Source organism: Podarcis cretensis, assembly GCF_951804945.1.
Source record: "Podarcis cretensis genome assembly, chromosome: 3".
NCBI classification, from domain to species: domain Eukaryota; kingdom Metazoa; phylum Chordata; class Lepidosauria; order Squamata; family Lacertidae; genus Podarcis; species Podarcis cretensis.
The window spans coordinates 11,996,034-12,013,971 of NC_137172.1; the positions used below are offsets into that span (position 1 = coordinate 11,996,034).

General features: G+C 44.2%; 1 protein-coding gene across 2 annotated transcripts in view; it reads left to right on the top strand.

Moving 5' to 3' along the window:
- Positions 1–6,395: 6,395 nt before the first annotated feature.
- The window catches only part of PNPT1 (polyribonucleotide nucleotidyltransferase 1), a 42,446-nt gene continuing 30,903 nt past the window's right edge, over positions 6,396–17,938 (top strand). Inside the window, exons 1-8 of one of the 2 annotated variants that reach the window (XM_079968608.1) lie at positions 6,396–6,606; positions 8,311–8,371; positions 8,543–8,617; positions 8,843–8,948; positions 9,425–9,474; positions 11,566–11,629; positions 11,718–11,765; positions 15,387–15,500. In XM_079968608.1, the coding sequence (XP_079824734.1) occupies positions 6,419–6,606; positions 8,311–8,371; positions 8,543–8,617; positions 8,843–8,948; positions 9,425–9,474; positions 11,566–11,629; positions 11,718–11,765; positions 15,387–15,500 (706 nt within the window). In that variant the 5' untranslated portion in view covers positions 6,396–6,418. The remainder of the gene's footprint in view (positions 6,607–8,310; positions 8,372–8,542; positions 8,618–8,842; positions 8,949–9,424; positions 9,475–11,565; positions 11,630–11,717; positions 11,766–15,386; positions 15,501–17,938) is intronic. The other variant, XM_079968609.1, reaches the window with a different exon arrangement.

A 17,938-nucleotide genomic window follows, 5' to 3' on the forward strand; every position in this document is an offset into this window, starting at 1 on the left:
GGAGATCATGAAACATACAGGAAATTGAATGCAGATTTCCAAAGAATAGCAAGGAGAGACAAGAAGACCTTCTTAAACAAGCAATGCAAAGAAATAGAGGAAAGCAATAGAATGGGAAGAACCAGAGATCTGTTCAAGAAAATTGGAGATATGAAAGGAACATTTCGTACAAAGATTTCCATAATAAAGGACAAAAGTGGAAAGGACCTAACAGAAGCAGAAGACATCAAGAAGAGGTGGCAAGAATACACAGAGGAATTATACCAGAAAGAAACGGATGTCTCATATACCCCAGGTAGTGTGGTTGCTGACCTTGAGCCAGACATCCTGGAGAGTGAAGTCAAATGGGCCTTAGAAAGCACTGCAAATAACAAGGCCAGTGGAAGTGATGGTATTCCAGCTGAACTATTTAAAATTTTAAAAGATGATGCTGTTAAGGTGCTACACTCAATATGCCAGCAAGTTTGGAAAACTCAGCAGTGGCCAGAAGATTGGAGAAGATCAGTTTACATCCCAATCCCAAAGAAGGGCAGTGCCAAAGAATGCTCCAACTATCGCACAATTGCACTAATTTCTCACGCTAGCAAGGTTATGCTTAAAATTCTACAAGGAAGGCTCAAGCAGCATGTGGACCGAGAACTCCCAGAAGTGCAAGCTGGATTTAGAAGAGGCAGAGGAACCAGAGACCAAATTGCAAACATGCGCTGGATTATGGAGAAAGCTAGAGAGTTCCAGAAAGACATTTACTTCTGCTTCATTGACTATGCAAAAGCCTTTGACTGTGTCGACCATGGCAAACTATGGCAAGTTCTTAAAGAAATGGGAGTGCCTGATCACCTCATCTGTCTCCTGAGAAATCTCTATGTGGGACAAGAAGCTACAGTTAGAACTGGATATGGAACAACTGACTGGTTCAAAATTGGGAAAGGAGTACGACAAGGCTGCATTTTGTCTCCCTGCTTATTTAACTTATATGCAGAATTCATCATGCGAAAGGCTAGGCTGGATGAATCCCTAGCCGGAATTAAGATTGCCGGAAGAAATATCAACAACCTCAGATATGCAGATGACACAACCTTGATGGCAGAAAGTGAGGAGGAATTAAAGAACCTTTTATTGAGGGTGAAAGAGGAGAGTGCAAAATATGGTCTGAAGCTCAACATCAAAAAAACGAAGATCATGGCTACTGGTCCCATCACCTCCTGGCAAATAGAAGGGGAAGAAATGGAGGCAGTGAGAGATTTTACTTTCTTGGGCTCCATGATCACTGCAGATGGTGACAGCAGCCACGAAATTAAAAGACGCCTGCTTCTTGGGAGAAGGGCAATGACAGGCCTAGACAGCATCTTGAGAAGTAGAGACATCACCTTGCCAACAAAGGTCCGTATAGTTAAAGCTATGGTTTTCCCAGTAGTGATGTATGGAAGTGAGAGCTGGACCATAAAGAAGGCTGATCGCCGAAGAATTGATGCTTTTGAATTATGGTGCTGGAGGAGACTCTTGAGAGTCCCATGGACTGCAAGAAGATCAAACCTCTCCATTCTGAAGGAAATCAGCCCTGAGTGCTCACTGGAAGGACAGATTGTGAAGCTGAGGCTCCAGTACTTTGGCCACCTCATGAGAAGAGAAGACTCCCTGGAGAAGACCCTGATGTTGGGAAAGATGGAGGGCACAAGGAGAAGGGGGCGACAGAGGATGAGATGGTTGGATAGTGTTTTCGAGGTTACCAGCATGAGTCTGACCAAGCTGCAGGGGGCAGTGGAGGACAGGAGTGCCTGGCGTTCTCTGGTCCATGGGGTCACGAAGAGTCGGACACGACTAAACGACTAAACAACAACAACAATATTCTGTTGAAAGCCGCCCAGAGTGGCTGGGGAAACCCAGCCAGATGAGTGGGGTATAAATAAATAAATAAATAAATAAATTTATGGGAGGCTAGAATCTATAGGAGGAAGCTTGTGGAATGGCCTTAGCTGCTCAGCTAAGTTCCCGCCATTTGCATTTTAAAAGAGTAATCTCTGTTGCCATAGATACAAATGGGGAGGGGGCTTTCCCCACCTTGCCTGGTAGGATGCCACATCATCCTAGGCTGGAGAACAATAGGCCAAGGGGGCTTTTGTGTGTGTGTGTGTGTGTGTGTGAGAGAGAGAGAGAGAGAGAGAGAGAGAGAGAGAGTGTTTTGGATTATGTTGGAAGCTGGGTACACAGAGGCTTGCATTGCTCTGTGCTGGGATTCCCTGGGAAACTTAATGGGGAAGTGAGGTCTGTCGGGAGTGTTAATACTGTGAGTCCTCCATCCTATGCTCAGGCTGTAAAAAGGTAAAGGGACCCCTGACCGTTAGGTCCAGTCGTGACTGACTCTGGGGTTGCGGCACTCATCTCGCTTTATGTGGCCAGCATGACTAAGCCGCTTCTGGCGAACCAGAGCAGCACACGGAAATGCCGTTTACCTTCCCATCAGAGCGGTACCTATTTATCTACTTGTACTTTGAGGTGCTTTCAAACTGCTAGGTTGGCAGGAGCAGGGACCGGGCAACGGGAGCTCACCCCGTCACGGGGATTCGAATCGCCGACCTTCTGATCGGCAAGCCCTAGGCTCTGTGGTTTAACCCACAGCGCCACCCGCGTCCCATTGCTCAGGCTGTATACAGTATATGTGTAAATAAAGCCACATATCCTCAAAGATACCACAGCCACTTACCTTCATTTTAAAGTAACCACACCTCAGTAAGCTAGTCACCCATTGAGTCTATCGCTGTTTCGAGACTGAAGTTGCGTGCAACTGTATAATGCACATCAGCTAGTACTAATTTAATCATGTGTGAAGTCCGATACTGGCACAATTGTTGCTTTGAGCTCACATTATTCTGCTGTCTGAGCATGAATGAACAATCATCTCTGCTCTCCAACAAGAGAGCTATATAACTTTACACTTCATGGAATAATTAATATCCTTTTAAAAAATAATAATAAGACTTGCCCATAATGTATCATACCTTAAACACACACAAGCATAATTAAAAATATTTTTGCTTTCCACAGTACACCATAAAGTTGGTATATAATACTCAGAGCTATTAAGACTGTCTCTTCTTTTAGGGTTGCCAGTTTTTCAGCCGATTACTGTAGCTCTGTAGCTTCAATTGAAGTCGGACATTTAGTGTCGCCAATCCCATGCTGAGGAATACGCTTCTAGCAAAGGTTCAACAGACATCCTTGATTTTAAGTTTCATGTGCCATTCATTATTATTTTTGTTGTTTTTAAGTTATATGATTTTTTTTGTACAGTCGTACCTTGGATCTTGAACGCCTTGGCTCCCAAACAAATCGGCTCCTGAACGATTGAAACCCAGAAGTGAGTGTTCTGGTTTTCGAAAGATTTTCGGGAGCCGAATGTCCTGCAGCCAATCAGAAGCCACGCTTTGGTTTCTGGACATTTTGGAAGTTGAATGGACTTCCAGAATGGATTCCATTCAACTCCCAAGGTACGACCATACATGCAAATTTTATATAGAAAATAATAAATTATATTTTAAATTTCCAGAGTTTACTTTATATAAAGGAGCTTGATAACTTTCAACAGCTTAACATGAGCCTATGATAATAAATTTCACTCAGTTTTGTACTAATTACCCTTCTTCTAGCTATTCTATTTATGTTATATTACATTATTTGTACATTTGCTCTTGAACAATATTTCCCCTTGAAATGACTTGAACAAAGTTCTTCCCTGTCCTTTTTTGCCTTAGTGGTGTTACCCCAGTTCTTTGGTTGGTTTTACTAATCTCTAAAAATCAACACTGGGTAGTTCTCAGTGGCCTGTTTCCTAAATTGCTTGCAGAGAGATTCGATGATGTTGGCTATTTAATAAGCATTAATTCCGATTTGTTTGCGGGGATGTTAGATGACGTGTCAAAGCAAGTGCTTATCCCACACAGTCCGTTACACATTCCTAACCACGAAAGTGTATATTTGCGGGGGGGGGGATGGGTTTGTTGAACAAGACCTCCTTATCAACTCTCCTGTTCAATGGGCAGGAGTTTCAACAATGTGCTTCACCGCAAGCCATAGGGCTGTGCCAACAAGACACAGAGTCGAATTATATTTGGAACAACACAAAGTGTCTTTGCCACACCTAAATAGCAACAGTTGCAGGTGTTGTTTTGCATTTCAAAGAAGAGAGAATGACTCTGCTTATATGCAGATACCGGTTTATTAAGTCTGAACAAGTATAGTGGTACCTCGGGTTAAGAACTTAATTCATTCTGGACGTCTGTTCTTAACCTGAAACTGTTCTTAACCTGAAGCACCACTTTAGCTAATGGGGCCTGCCGCTGCCGCCGCCATACGATTTCTGTTCTCATCCTGAAGCAAAGTTCTTGACCCGAGGTAATATTTCTGGGTTAGCGGAGTCTGTAACCTGAAGCGTATGTAACCCGAGGTACCACTGTAGTTGGAAGGCTTCGTCTAGAAAGCCAAGTGAACCCTTAGTCATGCAGGCATGTCCAAAGTCTGTTACGGGGGCCTAATCCGATTAAACTGCCTCTGTGCAGTTTATTTCCTGGGGTAAAAATCTTTTAAAAACCTCAACAACATCAACCCTAAAAACAGCTCAACAACTTCAATCTTTTAAAAAGCACAACAACTTTGGTCTGGGGTAAAATCCTTTTAAAAGGTCATCAACTTTGGTCGGCCCTCACGGCCCTTCACTTCATCAAATCTGGCCCTCTTTGAAAAAAGTTTGGACACCACTTAGTGGCACAAGTTCCATTGAGATATCTGTGCTGCCTGGATGTCACTACATCCCTTCTCTGCTCCACAAACCTTTGTGTCTGTGTCTGTGTCCGGCCTTGGGAGGCAAGATCCGCAGAGGCAGCAGATCCCAATGTAAATCTTTATCCTCTCTTTGTTCCTGATGTAGATCTTTACTCACCCCTTCTTCCCTGGCAGGGAGGGAGGGGGAGGCACCATCTTGTGTTTTCCCCCAGACACCAAAATATATTGGCCTGGCCCTAATTGTTTGTATATTTAGCAGGCTACAGAGTTATCAGGAGGCCCAAAGCTCCAATGCTGTTTAAGCCTTTCTTCCCATATGGAGCAGTCTAAATCCAGAGAAATCCTTCATTGCTTATGCAGAGCCTGGAGATATGCAGTTGTGTGGCTATAGAATTGACCATAGGAGAAATGACCGCTAGGAGGACTGCAGAGAGAATAATAATAATAATAATAATAATAATAATAATTTATTATTTGTACCCTGCCCATCTGGCTGGTTTCCCAGCCACTCTGGGCGGCTTCCAACGAAGACCAAAAATACACTAAAATGTCACGCATTAAAAACTTCCCTGAACAGGGCTTCCTTCAGATGTCTTCTGAATGTCAGGTAGTTGTTTATCTCTTTGACATCTGATGGGAGGGTGTTCCACAGGGTGGGCGCCACTACCAAGAAGGCCCTCTGCCTGGTTCCCTGTAGCTTTGCTTCTCGCAATGAGGGAACCGCCAGAAGGCCCTCGGCGCTGAACCTCAGTGTCCAGGCAGAACGATGGGGGTGGAGACACTCCTTCAGGTATACTGAAGAAACTCCATGGTGCATATACAGCAGCACAACTGGGCACCTTCATATGTCCCAGCTGCAAAAGAATATATATTTTTTATATTCTGCTGGAAGCCACCCAGAGTAGCTGGGGAAACCTAGCCAGATGGGCAGGGTATAAATAATAATTACTATTCTTAGTATTAAAACATGTCTCTCCCACACTGGTCTCTACAGCCACAGCAGGCGCTGCAACTGTCCAGCAGCTTGACCTCACCCCAAAGGCACCAGCCTCCATTGTCTTCCAACACAGATGGATGCCAGCACAGTTTAGAGATGCAGAACTAGATAATTCCAACATTTCCCAAACTTAGGTGCCCAGCTGTTTCTGGACTACAACTATCAGGACCAGTGATCGGGGTGATGGGAATTGTAGTCCAAAAAGCAGCCAGAAACCCAACTGATTTACACACACACAAAAAGTTTCAATAAAGTTTGTAATTCAAAACCAAAAAAGAACTACAGCACCCACAATTCTTTGCGGGAAAGAACGCGCATCGAACCTCTGCTCCGCCGCGCCCCTTGCCAGGAACAAGAGAGCGAGAAAACGCCGCCGGCGTTCTAAGTCTCCTCTTATTGGCCCAGCCGCGGCATCGGGCCGGCCACTGAGAGGCGAGCTCCGGCGCGTGCGCACTGTCGCCGGCTTCTCCCTGGCTTTCGGGGGAATCGAAATCGAACCTCAACACAGCTCCGCTCTCATTGGCCCGCCCCTTTGCTCCGCCCCTTTCACCGGCGTTTTTTGTCGCGGGAAGCCAATCGGCTTGCGCCTTAGTGCGAAGTGAGTGCGGGGTCGGAGGTCGCGCTTTGCCGGGCGACTGTGGTGTCATGGCGGCCGCCAGCGCAGTCTGCCTTTCGTGGCTGAGGCGGAGGGCGAGCGCTTGCCGGGGTAGCGGCGCCATGGGGTCCTGGCTGAGGGGTCCGGGCTGCCTCCGCCTGGCGCGGCTGGCTCGGGCTCGAGGCCTGTGGAGCTCTGCTGGAGGCCCCAAAGCGGTGTCTGTGGACGTGGGGGGCAGGTAAGGGGTAGAGAGGCAGCGGTGACTGGTTCCCCTGCACATAAAAAGCGGTGTGTGATCCTCTTCCTTTCCTCCAGGGCTTGAAACCTACCAGGTTTCAGCCTTGGAATCCGTTCCCAAAGCCTCGCCTGACTCCTGGGGGTGTTTGATGTTGCCTCTGGCCACGTGCAGAGTGTCTTTGCCCTCACCGCCTTGCATAGTGAAGAATCACAGAATAGCAGGGTTGGAAGAGGCCTCCTTTGAAGATAGGATAGGTTGTAACAGTCTGCCTGCAGTTGGGAATTTATTTATTTTTGTGATCGTTTTTATTAATTTTCCATTCTTCCAGTTTTGTATCATAACAAATAATTCACTACTTCAAGAGTTTCCCTTCCTCCCTCGGACTTCCCTCAACCTCCTTCTCTGGTTTATTTTAACATAGTATTATTTCCTGCATATTTTCATTCCATTTGTTTTTAGCATTTGCTCTTATGTTGTTGTTTAGTTGTTTAGTCGTTTAGTCGTGTCCGACTCTTCGTGACTCCATGGACCAGAGCACGCCAGGCACTCCTGTCTTCCACTGCCTCCCGCAGTTTGGTCAAACTCATGCTGGTAGCTTCGAGAACACTATCCAACCATCTCATCCTCTGTCGTCCCATTCTCCTTGTGCCCTCCATCTTTCCCAGCATCAGGGTCTTTTCCAGGGAGTCTTCTCTTCTCATGAGGTGGCCAAAGTATTGGAGCCTCAGCTTCAGGATCTGTCCTTCCAGTGAGCACTCAGGGCTGATTTCCTTCAGAATGGAGAGGTTTGATCTTCTTGCAGTCCATGGGACTCTCAAGAGTCTCCTCCAGAACCATAATTCAAAAGTATCAATTCTTCGGCGATCAGCCTTCTTGATGGTCCAGCTCTCACTTCCATACATCACTACTGGGAAAACCATAGCTTTAACTATACAGACCTTTGTTGGCAAGAGGGTGACCTAGTCCAAACGAATCTCAACGTGCAGTCAGTTCCCCCCCCCCCCCATCCAATTTGAAACCATACCGGACACCACTTAGCTTTGCAAACGTGCTTGTGGTTTTCTTACTGCTGCACCACACCACTATACTTTTCCATTTCTTTTCCAGAGAAGGAGCAGCCTTGAGTTTGATGCAGTTTAACGTTTGTCCGCATAGCTCTTTTGCCACGTTTCATGTTATCCGCTCCCAGTGATCACTTTCGATGTGGGGAGGGGAAAGATGAAATTTTTAAAAAAGCAAGGTGGAAGCAGGAACATGTTCCCACGTTGCTGTCACTTCTGAGCAGGTGCGGTAAAAATCATCAGTCCTGACTTAAAACGTATAAATAGGCATCCAAACAAGGTTGATGATAAGACGTGTTCAAAGGTCGAAAGCGCTTTTCTTAATTGTTAACGTGAGCTGGTAATGTTTATTTCATTTTTGTTGTTACATGTTCAAGATATATGTATATAAATATGAGCAAAACTTGTGCAGACTCTTCCCTCACAGCTGACCAGCTTCAGTTTTATAGTAAAATGAAAGTTTCTCTAAACATGTGTGGGGTACCTTTTTCCATACCTGCTAACTATAGCATTGTGAAATGCCTACAGGCATTTGCAGGATCTGTTTGCCTGTCAGCTGAATAATGCAGCCCCTTGCCACACAGATTTCAGAGAAATATGAATTTTCACATAATGAAGCTTTTCTTTAATTTCCTTTCTTCAGAAAATTAGAAATCTCTTCTGGAAAATTAGCCCGATTCGCTGATGGATGTGCTGTAGTACAGGTAGAAAATTATTCAGTAACCATATACCATTGAAATATGTTTCAGTTGTTTGATACATTTTGCCCATCTTTCCAGAAATATAACAAATATAAAAAGAGATTGATATCTCATTACTCTGTACTGAAGAAATGTGCCTAATATCTTTCTCCCCCGCTTAAAAAAAAAATTAAGCTAGGTGATACATCAGTGATGGTGACAGCGGTCAGTAAAACGAAGCCTTCTCCATCTCAATTCATGCCTTTGGTGGTGAGTAGCACTGAAGTATTTAACATAATGCATAAAGTTATACTAGTTTGTTATAATGCAAATATCTTGCAAAGAACCAAGTTAAAACATTTCTAGACAAAAGTCTATAAAATTATTTCATTGTTCTGGGTGAATCAGATAAACTGGATTGGTATCTTGTGATTTTCTAAAGTGTCCTGTGCTTAATAAAATAAAAGGGAACAATAATATTGTCACTTCTGTAAGGTTGACTATCGACAAAAAGCTGCTGCAGCAGGAAGAATTCCTACCAATTATCTGAGAAGAGAACTGAGCTCTACTGATAAAGAAATTCTTACAAGCAGAGTAATAGGTATGCACTATAAGTCTGAGCTGTGTTCTATTATAACTATTCCAGTAATTTCTTGGAAATTTGAAAAGGGGGACTTTGTTTTTAAAGGCTTTCCCCATGATGCAGTAGTTCCTTAATATATTTAGGGGAAATTGTGCCTTAAGTGCTACTTACCTTGGGATGACATAAACCTGATCCTAAACATTCTAACCTGGATGCAAATCTCATTGATTTCAGTGGACTGGCTTCCAAGGTAATTGAGCCTTGCATGCATTTCTTCCATGGAAACCAATGATACTGATTTCTTGCCTGGATACGATCTTCATGTTTGCCTGGATCCCAGGAGATGGTCTTTGGAAGGCAGTCCTGCTTTGCATCAGGGGATTGTCTTAACTGGTTTTATGTCCCTATCCACTGCAATATGAATAGCTTGTGAAAACAATTAGACATAGAGAGAGAGAGAGAGAGGACCTTAAATATTTAATACTGTTTTACAGATCGGTCCATTAGACCACTCTTTCCAGCAGGCTACTATTATGATACACAGGTAAGTTACTTTGATCACTTTTTACTTCTAGCCTAGTTCCTAGTGTGGTGTTAGTGCGATACCAATATTAAATAGCTGCTTTGTACAGTGGTGCCTCGCAAGACGAAAAGAATCCGTTCCGTGAGTCTCTTCGTCTTGCGGTTTTTTCATCTTGCGAAGCAACCCTATTAGCGGATTAGCGCTATTAGCGGCAAAGTGGCTAAGCGGCTATTAGCGGCTTACCGGCTTAGAAAACGGGCGGGGGGGAGCGAAAAAAATCGCAAGACTCGCAAGACGTTTTCGTCTTGCGAAGCAAGCCCATAGGGAAATTCGTCTTGCGAAGCGCCTCGAAAAACGGAAAACCCTTTCGTATAGCGGGTTTTTCATCTTGCAAGGCATTCGTCTTGTGGGGCACCACTGTATGTTTCTACTAAAGAAATGTGGGAAATATCACTCTGGGTTGGACCCAGCGTTCTTTCATTCATGAGATCCTCCTGCTGGAGGAAGAGAGGAAGGCAATCTTTGCCAATTCCTCTGGCCCCGTGGAAAACTCCGTAACTCTCAAGCAGTGGGGGAGGGGTGTTAGGGACTGCATGAGGTAGGAAATGTCACTCGCCTTACCTTGCTTCCTCCAACAGAAGACTTTGCTGGGTCTCATTGTTTTCCATGAATGGAAGGAGCCCTTCTGTACGTGGAAGGGATGCTGTGGATCCAGTTAGCCTCCCTGTGAGAGGCGGCAGTGTTGAAATAGTCAGTTGTGTTCTCTTTCTACAGTATATTAGAAAATAATTAATGAGAAACATAGGGGACCCAAAAGGTATTTATTAAATGAAATATCTTAAAACTTTGGCTCTGGAAAAATCCCTCTCCTAAATTTTTAAACAAGGCAAAAATGAATAACATCACTATTGGACAACATAACATTAACAATCCAAAAAGCAAGCAGCAATAATAATAAATAATCAGTAGGGCATTAAGGGAAATCAATCCCACAGTACATTGGGTAAACCTGACAGATAAGAACCTCTGTTTTTTAAATGAACAGTTTTTCATGGGGGAATTAAAAGAACATAAAGATGGTCTTCCTGACACATCTTTGTTGGGAGGGCAAATCCAAAACAGGAACCCCAATGTCATTCAGAGTGTGTGTGGAAGCACACATGTAAGGCGATAGTCCTTACCTAAATGTTACTGATGGCCTTTATATTTGTAGAGAAATTCATTTATTCAACTTCCATAGGTGCACAGTCTATAACGGGTAATACCCAGCTAGGTTGTACTCTATGAGTAGACCACATTTAAGTATTTTAACTCCATTGATTTAATTTGTTCTGCTCTGAATATGACTAACTTTGATTGTCACCCAACACCTTGAATAATATTAGCCTTCTTTGCATGCTGCTTCGATATAGGGTGTTACCATGTCTGTTTGGAGTGTGGCTGAGCTTCCCTGCCCCTGAGGTTTTGTCTCCTTCCTTAAGCAGCTGTACTTTGCCTTGAGCTTTCTGAAAAGAAATCTAAACGTGCAACTTCTGGGCAACCGCGTGCCCAGTTGCGGGTAGAAGCTTACCTGTTGGACTTTGTTGTTGTTTAGTCGTTTAGTCGTGTCTGACTCTTCGTGACCCCATGGACCAGAGCATGTCAGGCACTTCTGTCTTCCACTGCCTCCCACAGTTTGGTGAAACTCATGCTAGTAGCTTTGAGAAGACTGTCCAACCATCTCGTCCTCTGTCATCCCCTTCTCCTTGTGCCCTCCCTCTTTCCCAACATCAGGGTCTTTTCCAGGGAGTCTTCTCTTCTCACGAGGGGGCCAAAGTATTGGAGCCTCAGCTTCAGGATCTGTCCTTCCAGTGAGCACTCAGGGCTGATTTCCTTAAGAATGGATAGGTTTGATCTTCTTGCAGTCCATGGGACTCTCAAGAGTCTCCTCCAGCACCATAATTCAAAAGCATCAGTTCTTCGATGGTCAGCCTTCTTGATGGTCCAGCTCTCACTTCCATACATCACTACTGGGAAAACCATAGCTTTAACTATACGGACCTGGTGCCTCCATATACATGAACAGGGCTTCTACATGAAATCATGCATCAACTTTTCTTTTGATTTCCCCAGATCCTTTGTAATCTTTTGGCTGTAGATGGTGTCAACGATCCTGCGGTGCTGGCCATCAATGGAGGTAAATGTTGTTTTTTGTAAACAAGAATAGTTAGTCTTAGCAAAACGGTGTAAAGAGTTTTCAAGTAATGCATCTCAATTACTTTTAGCTTCCGCAGCCCTTGCTTTGTCGGATATTCCATGGAACGGTCCCATTGGTGAGTAAAGATACATTAACTTAAATTTAGCATCTGTTTGAAAACGCATGGCACAAGTTTATGAGAAATGAAAGCAAACCTCACCAGTTTGAAGCTGTAAAGTTTTTTTTTTTTAGTTTTTTTTTAAAAAGCTTTAAAAATCCAGGCACCATGAAGGCTAGAAATCTTTAGAGGCTAGATTACATTGTGTCCCCCGTCCCTCACCTAGGATAGATATTAAGTAGTCATTGATACATTTGAAGTCATTGATACATTGAATGTATCAGAGCATATACTGTACAATCATGCCTCATGTTGCGTCCGCTTTAGGTTGCGTTTTTTTGGACTGCCGAAACCTGGAAGTACCGGAATGGGTTACTTCCGGGTTTCGGCAGTCGTGCATGCGCCGAAGTGCTAAATCGCACTTTGCGCATGCGCAGAAGCGCCGAATCGCAACCCGCGCGTGTGCAGACACAGGTTGCAAATGTGATCCCGCACGGATCACGTTCACAACCCGAGCGTCCACTGTATAGAAGAATGGGGAAATAAAACTTGTAATGAATCATAAGAGCCAGTTCCTAGGGGCCAAGGTCCCTTCACACACAGACACACTCAGTAAAATATTTGAGGGGGCCAGCCGCCGCCCCCCCCCCTCCCGGTTGATGAGCATTGCCATTCAAATGGTGTGCTTGTATGTGTCTTGTGATCGATTATGTAGGGTGGGCTTACCTCCCCCCCCCCCATATTATCAAAGTTTGCACCCAGTAATGAATATTTGAAACTTCTGTTGCGTTTGCAAAGTAAAGGAAGGATTGGACCCTGATTAAAAATAAGACACGAGGCTTTGACCAGCAAGGCTCTCGGAGAAAAGTGCATAAACCCCTCACCAGGCCATTTTATTAGCAAAAGAATCTTTTACACAGTGCTCGTAAGAACCAATCATATTTCCTCTGAGCATATCAAACCCCACGTGGGGGAAAAGTTACACTACAACACTAATTAGCATGCATATATATTGGGGTAAATATGCTGAGAACTACAAAGGGGTAGTAAATAACTTGAGAACTACAAAGGGGCGGTAAATAAGTTGAGAACTACGAAAGGGTGCATCTGGCAACCCCAAGGTAATAAACAAGCAATACATATGATAAGAAGGATGGCCAGGAGGACAACAATCACTATCACCTTCATGTGAGATCTGTTTCATGGCCCTAAGACTAACATTTTAAGATTATATATAAGAAAACTACATCAAAGTAACTTGCCCTCTTATCTATATGGCACAGTTTGCCTGCCTGGCGAAGCAACTGCTGTGTACTGCTGTGTACGTGACGTGAGGAGAGAGAAATGGGCAGTAGAGTCAAAAGGGCCAGAGATGCAGAGGTGTGGATTGATCAAAAATCATATCAAAATAGTTTAAACCCAGACAACACAATGCTTTCATTGCTGACACAGATGGCTTACTCTAGATCTGTTATAATTCCTCATAGCAATCCCACCTGATCACTACATCTCTGGATATTTGCACTCCTACAACTTCTCAAGAGATGTTCTTCCTCTGAGCTGGTTTATTAACGTTATACAGTGGTGCCTCGCAAGACGAAAATAATCCGTTCCGCGAGTCTCTTCGTCTAGCGGTTTTTTCGTCTTGCGAAGCATCCCTATTAGCGGATTAGCGCTATTAGCGGCTCTTAGCGGCTTAGAAAAAGGGGGGGGAGGGGAAAGACTCGCAAGACGTTTTCGTCTTGCGAAGCAAGCCCATAGGGAAATTAGTTTTGCGAAGCGCCTCGAAAAATGGAAAACCCTTTCGTCTAGCGTGTTTTTCGTCTTGCGAGGCATTCGTCTTGCGGGGCACCACTGTATCTAGATTAGTCTTGCTTCAGTCTTGTAAGAGCATCCTTGTAGCTGCAAGATTGGCCAGTTCCAAAGTAGTCAGTCTTTATTGCTGCATAAAAAGGTAAAGGTAAAGGTACCCCTGCCCGTACGGGCCAGTCTTGACAGACTCTGGGGTTGTGCGCCCATCTCACTTAAGAGGCCAAGGGCCAGCGCTGTCCGGAGACACTTCCGGGTCACGTGGCCAGCGTGACATCGCTGCTCTGGCGAGCCAGAGCCGCACACGGAAACGCCGTTTACCTTCCCGCTGGTAAGCGGTCCCTATTCATCTACTTGCACCCGGAGGTGCTTTCGAACTGCTAGGTTGGCAGGCGCTGGGACCGAGCAGCGGGAGCGCACCCCGCCGCAGGGATTCGAACCGCCGACCTTTTGATCGGCAAGCCCTAGGCGCTGAGGCTTTAACCCACAGCGCCACCTGCGTCCCTCTATTGCTGCATAGCTATTGGCAATTATAGCTTCATTTAAAAACAAGTAACAGACAGACATTAGCTACAAATAATATAAACCTGATTCACTTGTACAGCAAAACGTCCTTTCATATAAATAGACAGATCACATATGAGCAGGGTCCCTTAAGGACTTGAATAGGACTTGAATACCTCCCATAATCCTGTCTTTCCTTTTTTCTCCAGTCACTCTGGACTCAGATCCAGTTCAGTACTTACTAAGGAGCATAATAAAGTGTAATATTGTGGTCAGATTTTTCAGGGCCCACTTCATTCTGTCTTGCACACCTCTCATGGCTATCTGATTGGTTCCTTTGGGCTCTTGTCCTTTTGGGGTTTTTTGGCAGATCTGGCCCGCAGTGAATTAACATTCAGTCTGTGCAACCTGTGCAGTGATTTGCTCCTGTCCTTCAGCACAGTGGAGTTCTGCTTCTTCTTTCTTAATATAATTTTTTATTAGTTTTTTTTTAACATTTCATTTTCAACAGTAATTAAACATACTTTGACATCTTATTCAATTTTTTGACTTCCATCAATCCTGTCTGAAAATTTTCCAATCTAATCTCTCAGTATGCATTTCTTATCTTCCCTATTACATTTCAAACTCATAACCAATATCTCTATCTTTTTCTACTTTGTAACACTTCGTATATTTCTCCTTACAAAACTTCTTGTAGTCCTTCTAGCGTAATTTGTTGATTACAGTTGCTCTTCAATTAATTCATATACTTCTTCCAATCTTCTGTAAATCTCTGGTCCCGCAGGTTTCGAATCCTTCCTGTCATTTTGTCCAATTCTGCATAGTCCATTAATTTTGTCTGCCCAGTGGAGTTCTGCTTCGTCTTTACTTGAACAGCTGTCCAACCTCTCCTTGCTGTATCAAAAATTGCTTTAGGAACTCATTGCAGTTAGCTGTGCAGCAAGGGAGGTTGCCCCCTGGGAACTAGTTCCTCAGTTCACCATGAGCTATGTACTACGTAGAGCAGAGTTTGCCTTCTGTCAAAGCACAGATAGGCCAAGTTGTATTGTACTTGTTTGAACAGGGCTAAATCCTCATCAGTTGTGTCCAGTACAGGCAAACTAAGGGTAGGCAGCTCTCTTAGCAGTGCAGCTGCTGAAATACTTGTGTGTCACAGCAAAATCGCTTGAATTAATCAATCGTCAAGCCCTAAGCAGTTCTCCCAAACCGCATTAGCTTTTCCGTGTTAAAAGCACATCTGAAAAGTAACCTCACAAGCTAGTGTTGCCTTAGTTGCAAAAAGCTAACTGACGGAATATCTTAATTTATGGAGTATCTTCTCAGGTGCTGTGAGGGTAGGACTGATTGACGGCGAAGTTGTTGTGAATCCCACACGGAAAGAAATGTCTTCTAGCACGTTGGATTTAGTGGTCTCTGGAGCCCCTCGTAGCCAAATTGGTAAGTGATTCAAATGGATTATTTACTAGTAAAATGGTCAGAGTATAGTATGAAGCCATTTTATGCTATTTTAAAGCCAAGCAGGTGTCAGCCTTGTGATTATTGTTATTACTGGTATCCCATTTATTTATATTCCACCTTTTTCCCTAAAAGGGACTTAAGGCAGCTTACAGCTAAAAAAATTAAGGACTGGTTTTTTCCCGCCTGTAATTAGATGTTAGTAAGGACAGGAAAAAAATCAGTACAGTGGTACCTCGAGTTACAAATGCCTCAGGTTACAAACTCCGCTAGCCTGGAAGAGTTACCTCGAGTTGAGAACTTTGCCCCAGGATGAGAACGGAAATTGTGTGCCGGCGGTGCAGCGGCAGCAAGAGGCCCCATTAGCGAAAGCACGCCTCTAGTTCAGAGCAGTTTCAGGTTAAGAATGGACCTCCGGAATGAGTTAAGTTCGTAACTAGAGGTACCACTGTACTTAAAAATAACAAAACATTAATAGAATATCACAGCACCAGCCCTTTCCTTAAGAACAGTCGGTTCCCAAAAGGCTGCTGGAACGAGAAAGTCTTCACCTGCCATCAGAAGGACAACAAGGAGGGAGCCAGCCTAACCTCTCTAGGAAGGGAGGTCCAAAGTCTGGGAGCAGCCATCGAGAAGGCCCTCTCCTGCATCTTTGCCAAACCTGCCTGTGAGAGTGGCAGCACCGAGAGAAGGCTTAGATGGAAGGCTCATTTGAAAACCAGTGTGCGCCACTCTCCAAGGGCTGGTTCACATACGCATATTCATCACTCGATGACTAGCATGTGTGTGTGAGTCAGCAACCACAGATCAAAACACTGCAGTTAGACTTCATGTATCACTTTAGATAACTTCAGGTGCAATAATTCCTGGTTCTTGCATTGAACATTGAGGGACTGAGAGATGTGTTGAAGGACTTTGCTGTGTATGAACCAGTTCTAAACTTAAGTGGTTTCCTGATTCCTCGGTTTTGAGGTCATTCACTAAATTTATTAATGGGACTGAAACTTTGTAGGTAAGATGTCTTTCTTTGAATCAATGGTGCAACCACACTTGGAAAACCGTGTGCATTTCTGGTTGCCTCACCTCAAAAAGGACATTGTAGCGTTGGAAAAAGGTAACAAAAATGATCAACGGAATGGAGTAACTCCCCTATGACGAAAGGTTACAAGATTTGAGGCTTCTTAGTTCAGAAAAAGGATGAGTAAGAGGAAGCATGATAGAAGTATAAATTTACACATGGTATGGAGAAAATGAATAGAGAAATGTTTTTCTCCCTCACAGAGCTAGAACTTGGCAACACCTAATGAAGCTGAGTGTTGGAAGACAAAAGAAAATACTTCTTCACACAGCACATGGTTAAACTATAACGTTTGCTCCTGGGAGAAGCAGTGTTTAGGGCTTGACAATATCTGGTTTTCAACATCGTGATATATCACCAGCAAAGCATCGTGATATACTGATATATCATGATGGTTGAAATAAGGATGGAAGTATGTAGAGGCTTCACGTTTTTCCCTGCATCGTGATTTTTGCCAGTGATTCGCTGCCCTCTGCAGGAGTCGGGAGAGCTGAGCTGGCAGAATTAACAGGGAATGCTGGAATCGAGAGAAGCATTGCCTGGCTTCAAAGTTTCCCCCACATTGTGGGTTTTTCACACAGCACATACACACACGATTCAAGATGCATTGCGAGATCAAGAATTATGAAACCGGATTTGGTATCACAATATGGACGTCAAACCGGTTTTGGACAATATATTAATATATTGCCCAGCCCTAGCAGTGATTGCTACCAACCTGGATGACATTATTATTATTATTATTATTATTATTATTATTATTATTATTTATGCCCCACCCTCCCCAGCCAGAGCCTGGCTCAGGGCAGCTAACACCAATAAACCACAGCAAAAACATTATGGGGGGGGGGAGAAAAAAACCCAATTTAAAATACAGGCTAAAATTTAAAATACAGCCTCATTTTAAAAGTAGCCAATAAATCAAGACCATAAGGGGAGGGAAACATAAGGGTCAGTGAGTCCAAACCAAAGGCCAGGCGGAACAGCTCTGTCTTGCAGGCCCTGCAGAAAGATGTCAAGTCCCACAGGGCCCTTGTCTCTTGGGACAGAGCGTTCCACCAGATCGGGGCTAGTACTGAAAAGGCCCTGGCCCTAGTTGAGACCAATCTAACCACCTTGCGACCTGGGACCTCCAAAATGTTGTCATTTGTGGACCTTAAGGTCCTCCGCAGGGCATACCAGGATTAGACATGGAAGATAAGGTTACAATGGCTATGATCTGTCTCCACTGTGGTTGCCAGTTGCTGGAAAGCTCAGGAGGGGAGACTGCTGTTGGGCTGAGTTCCTGCTTTCAGGTTGGCCCCTGTGAGAACAGGACGCTGGACTAGATGGGCCACTGGTC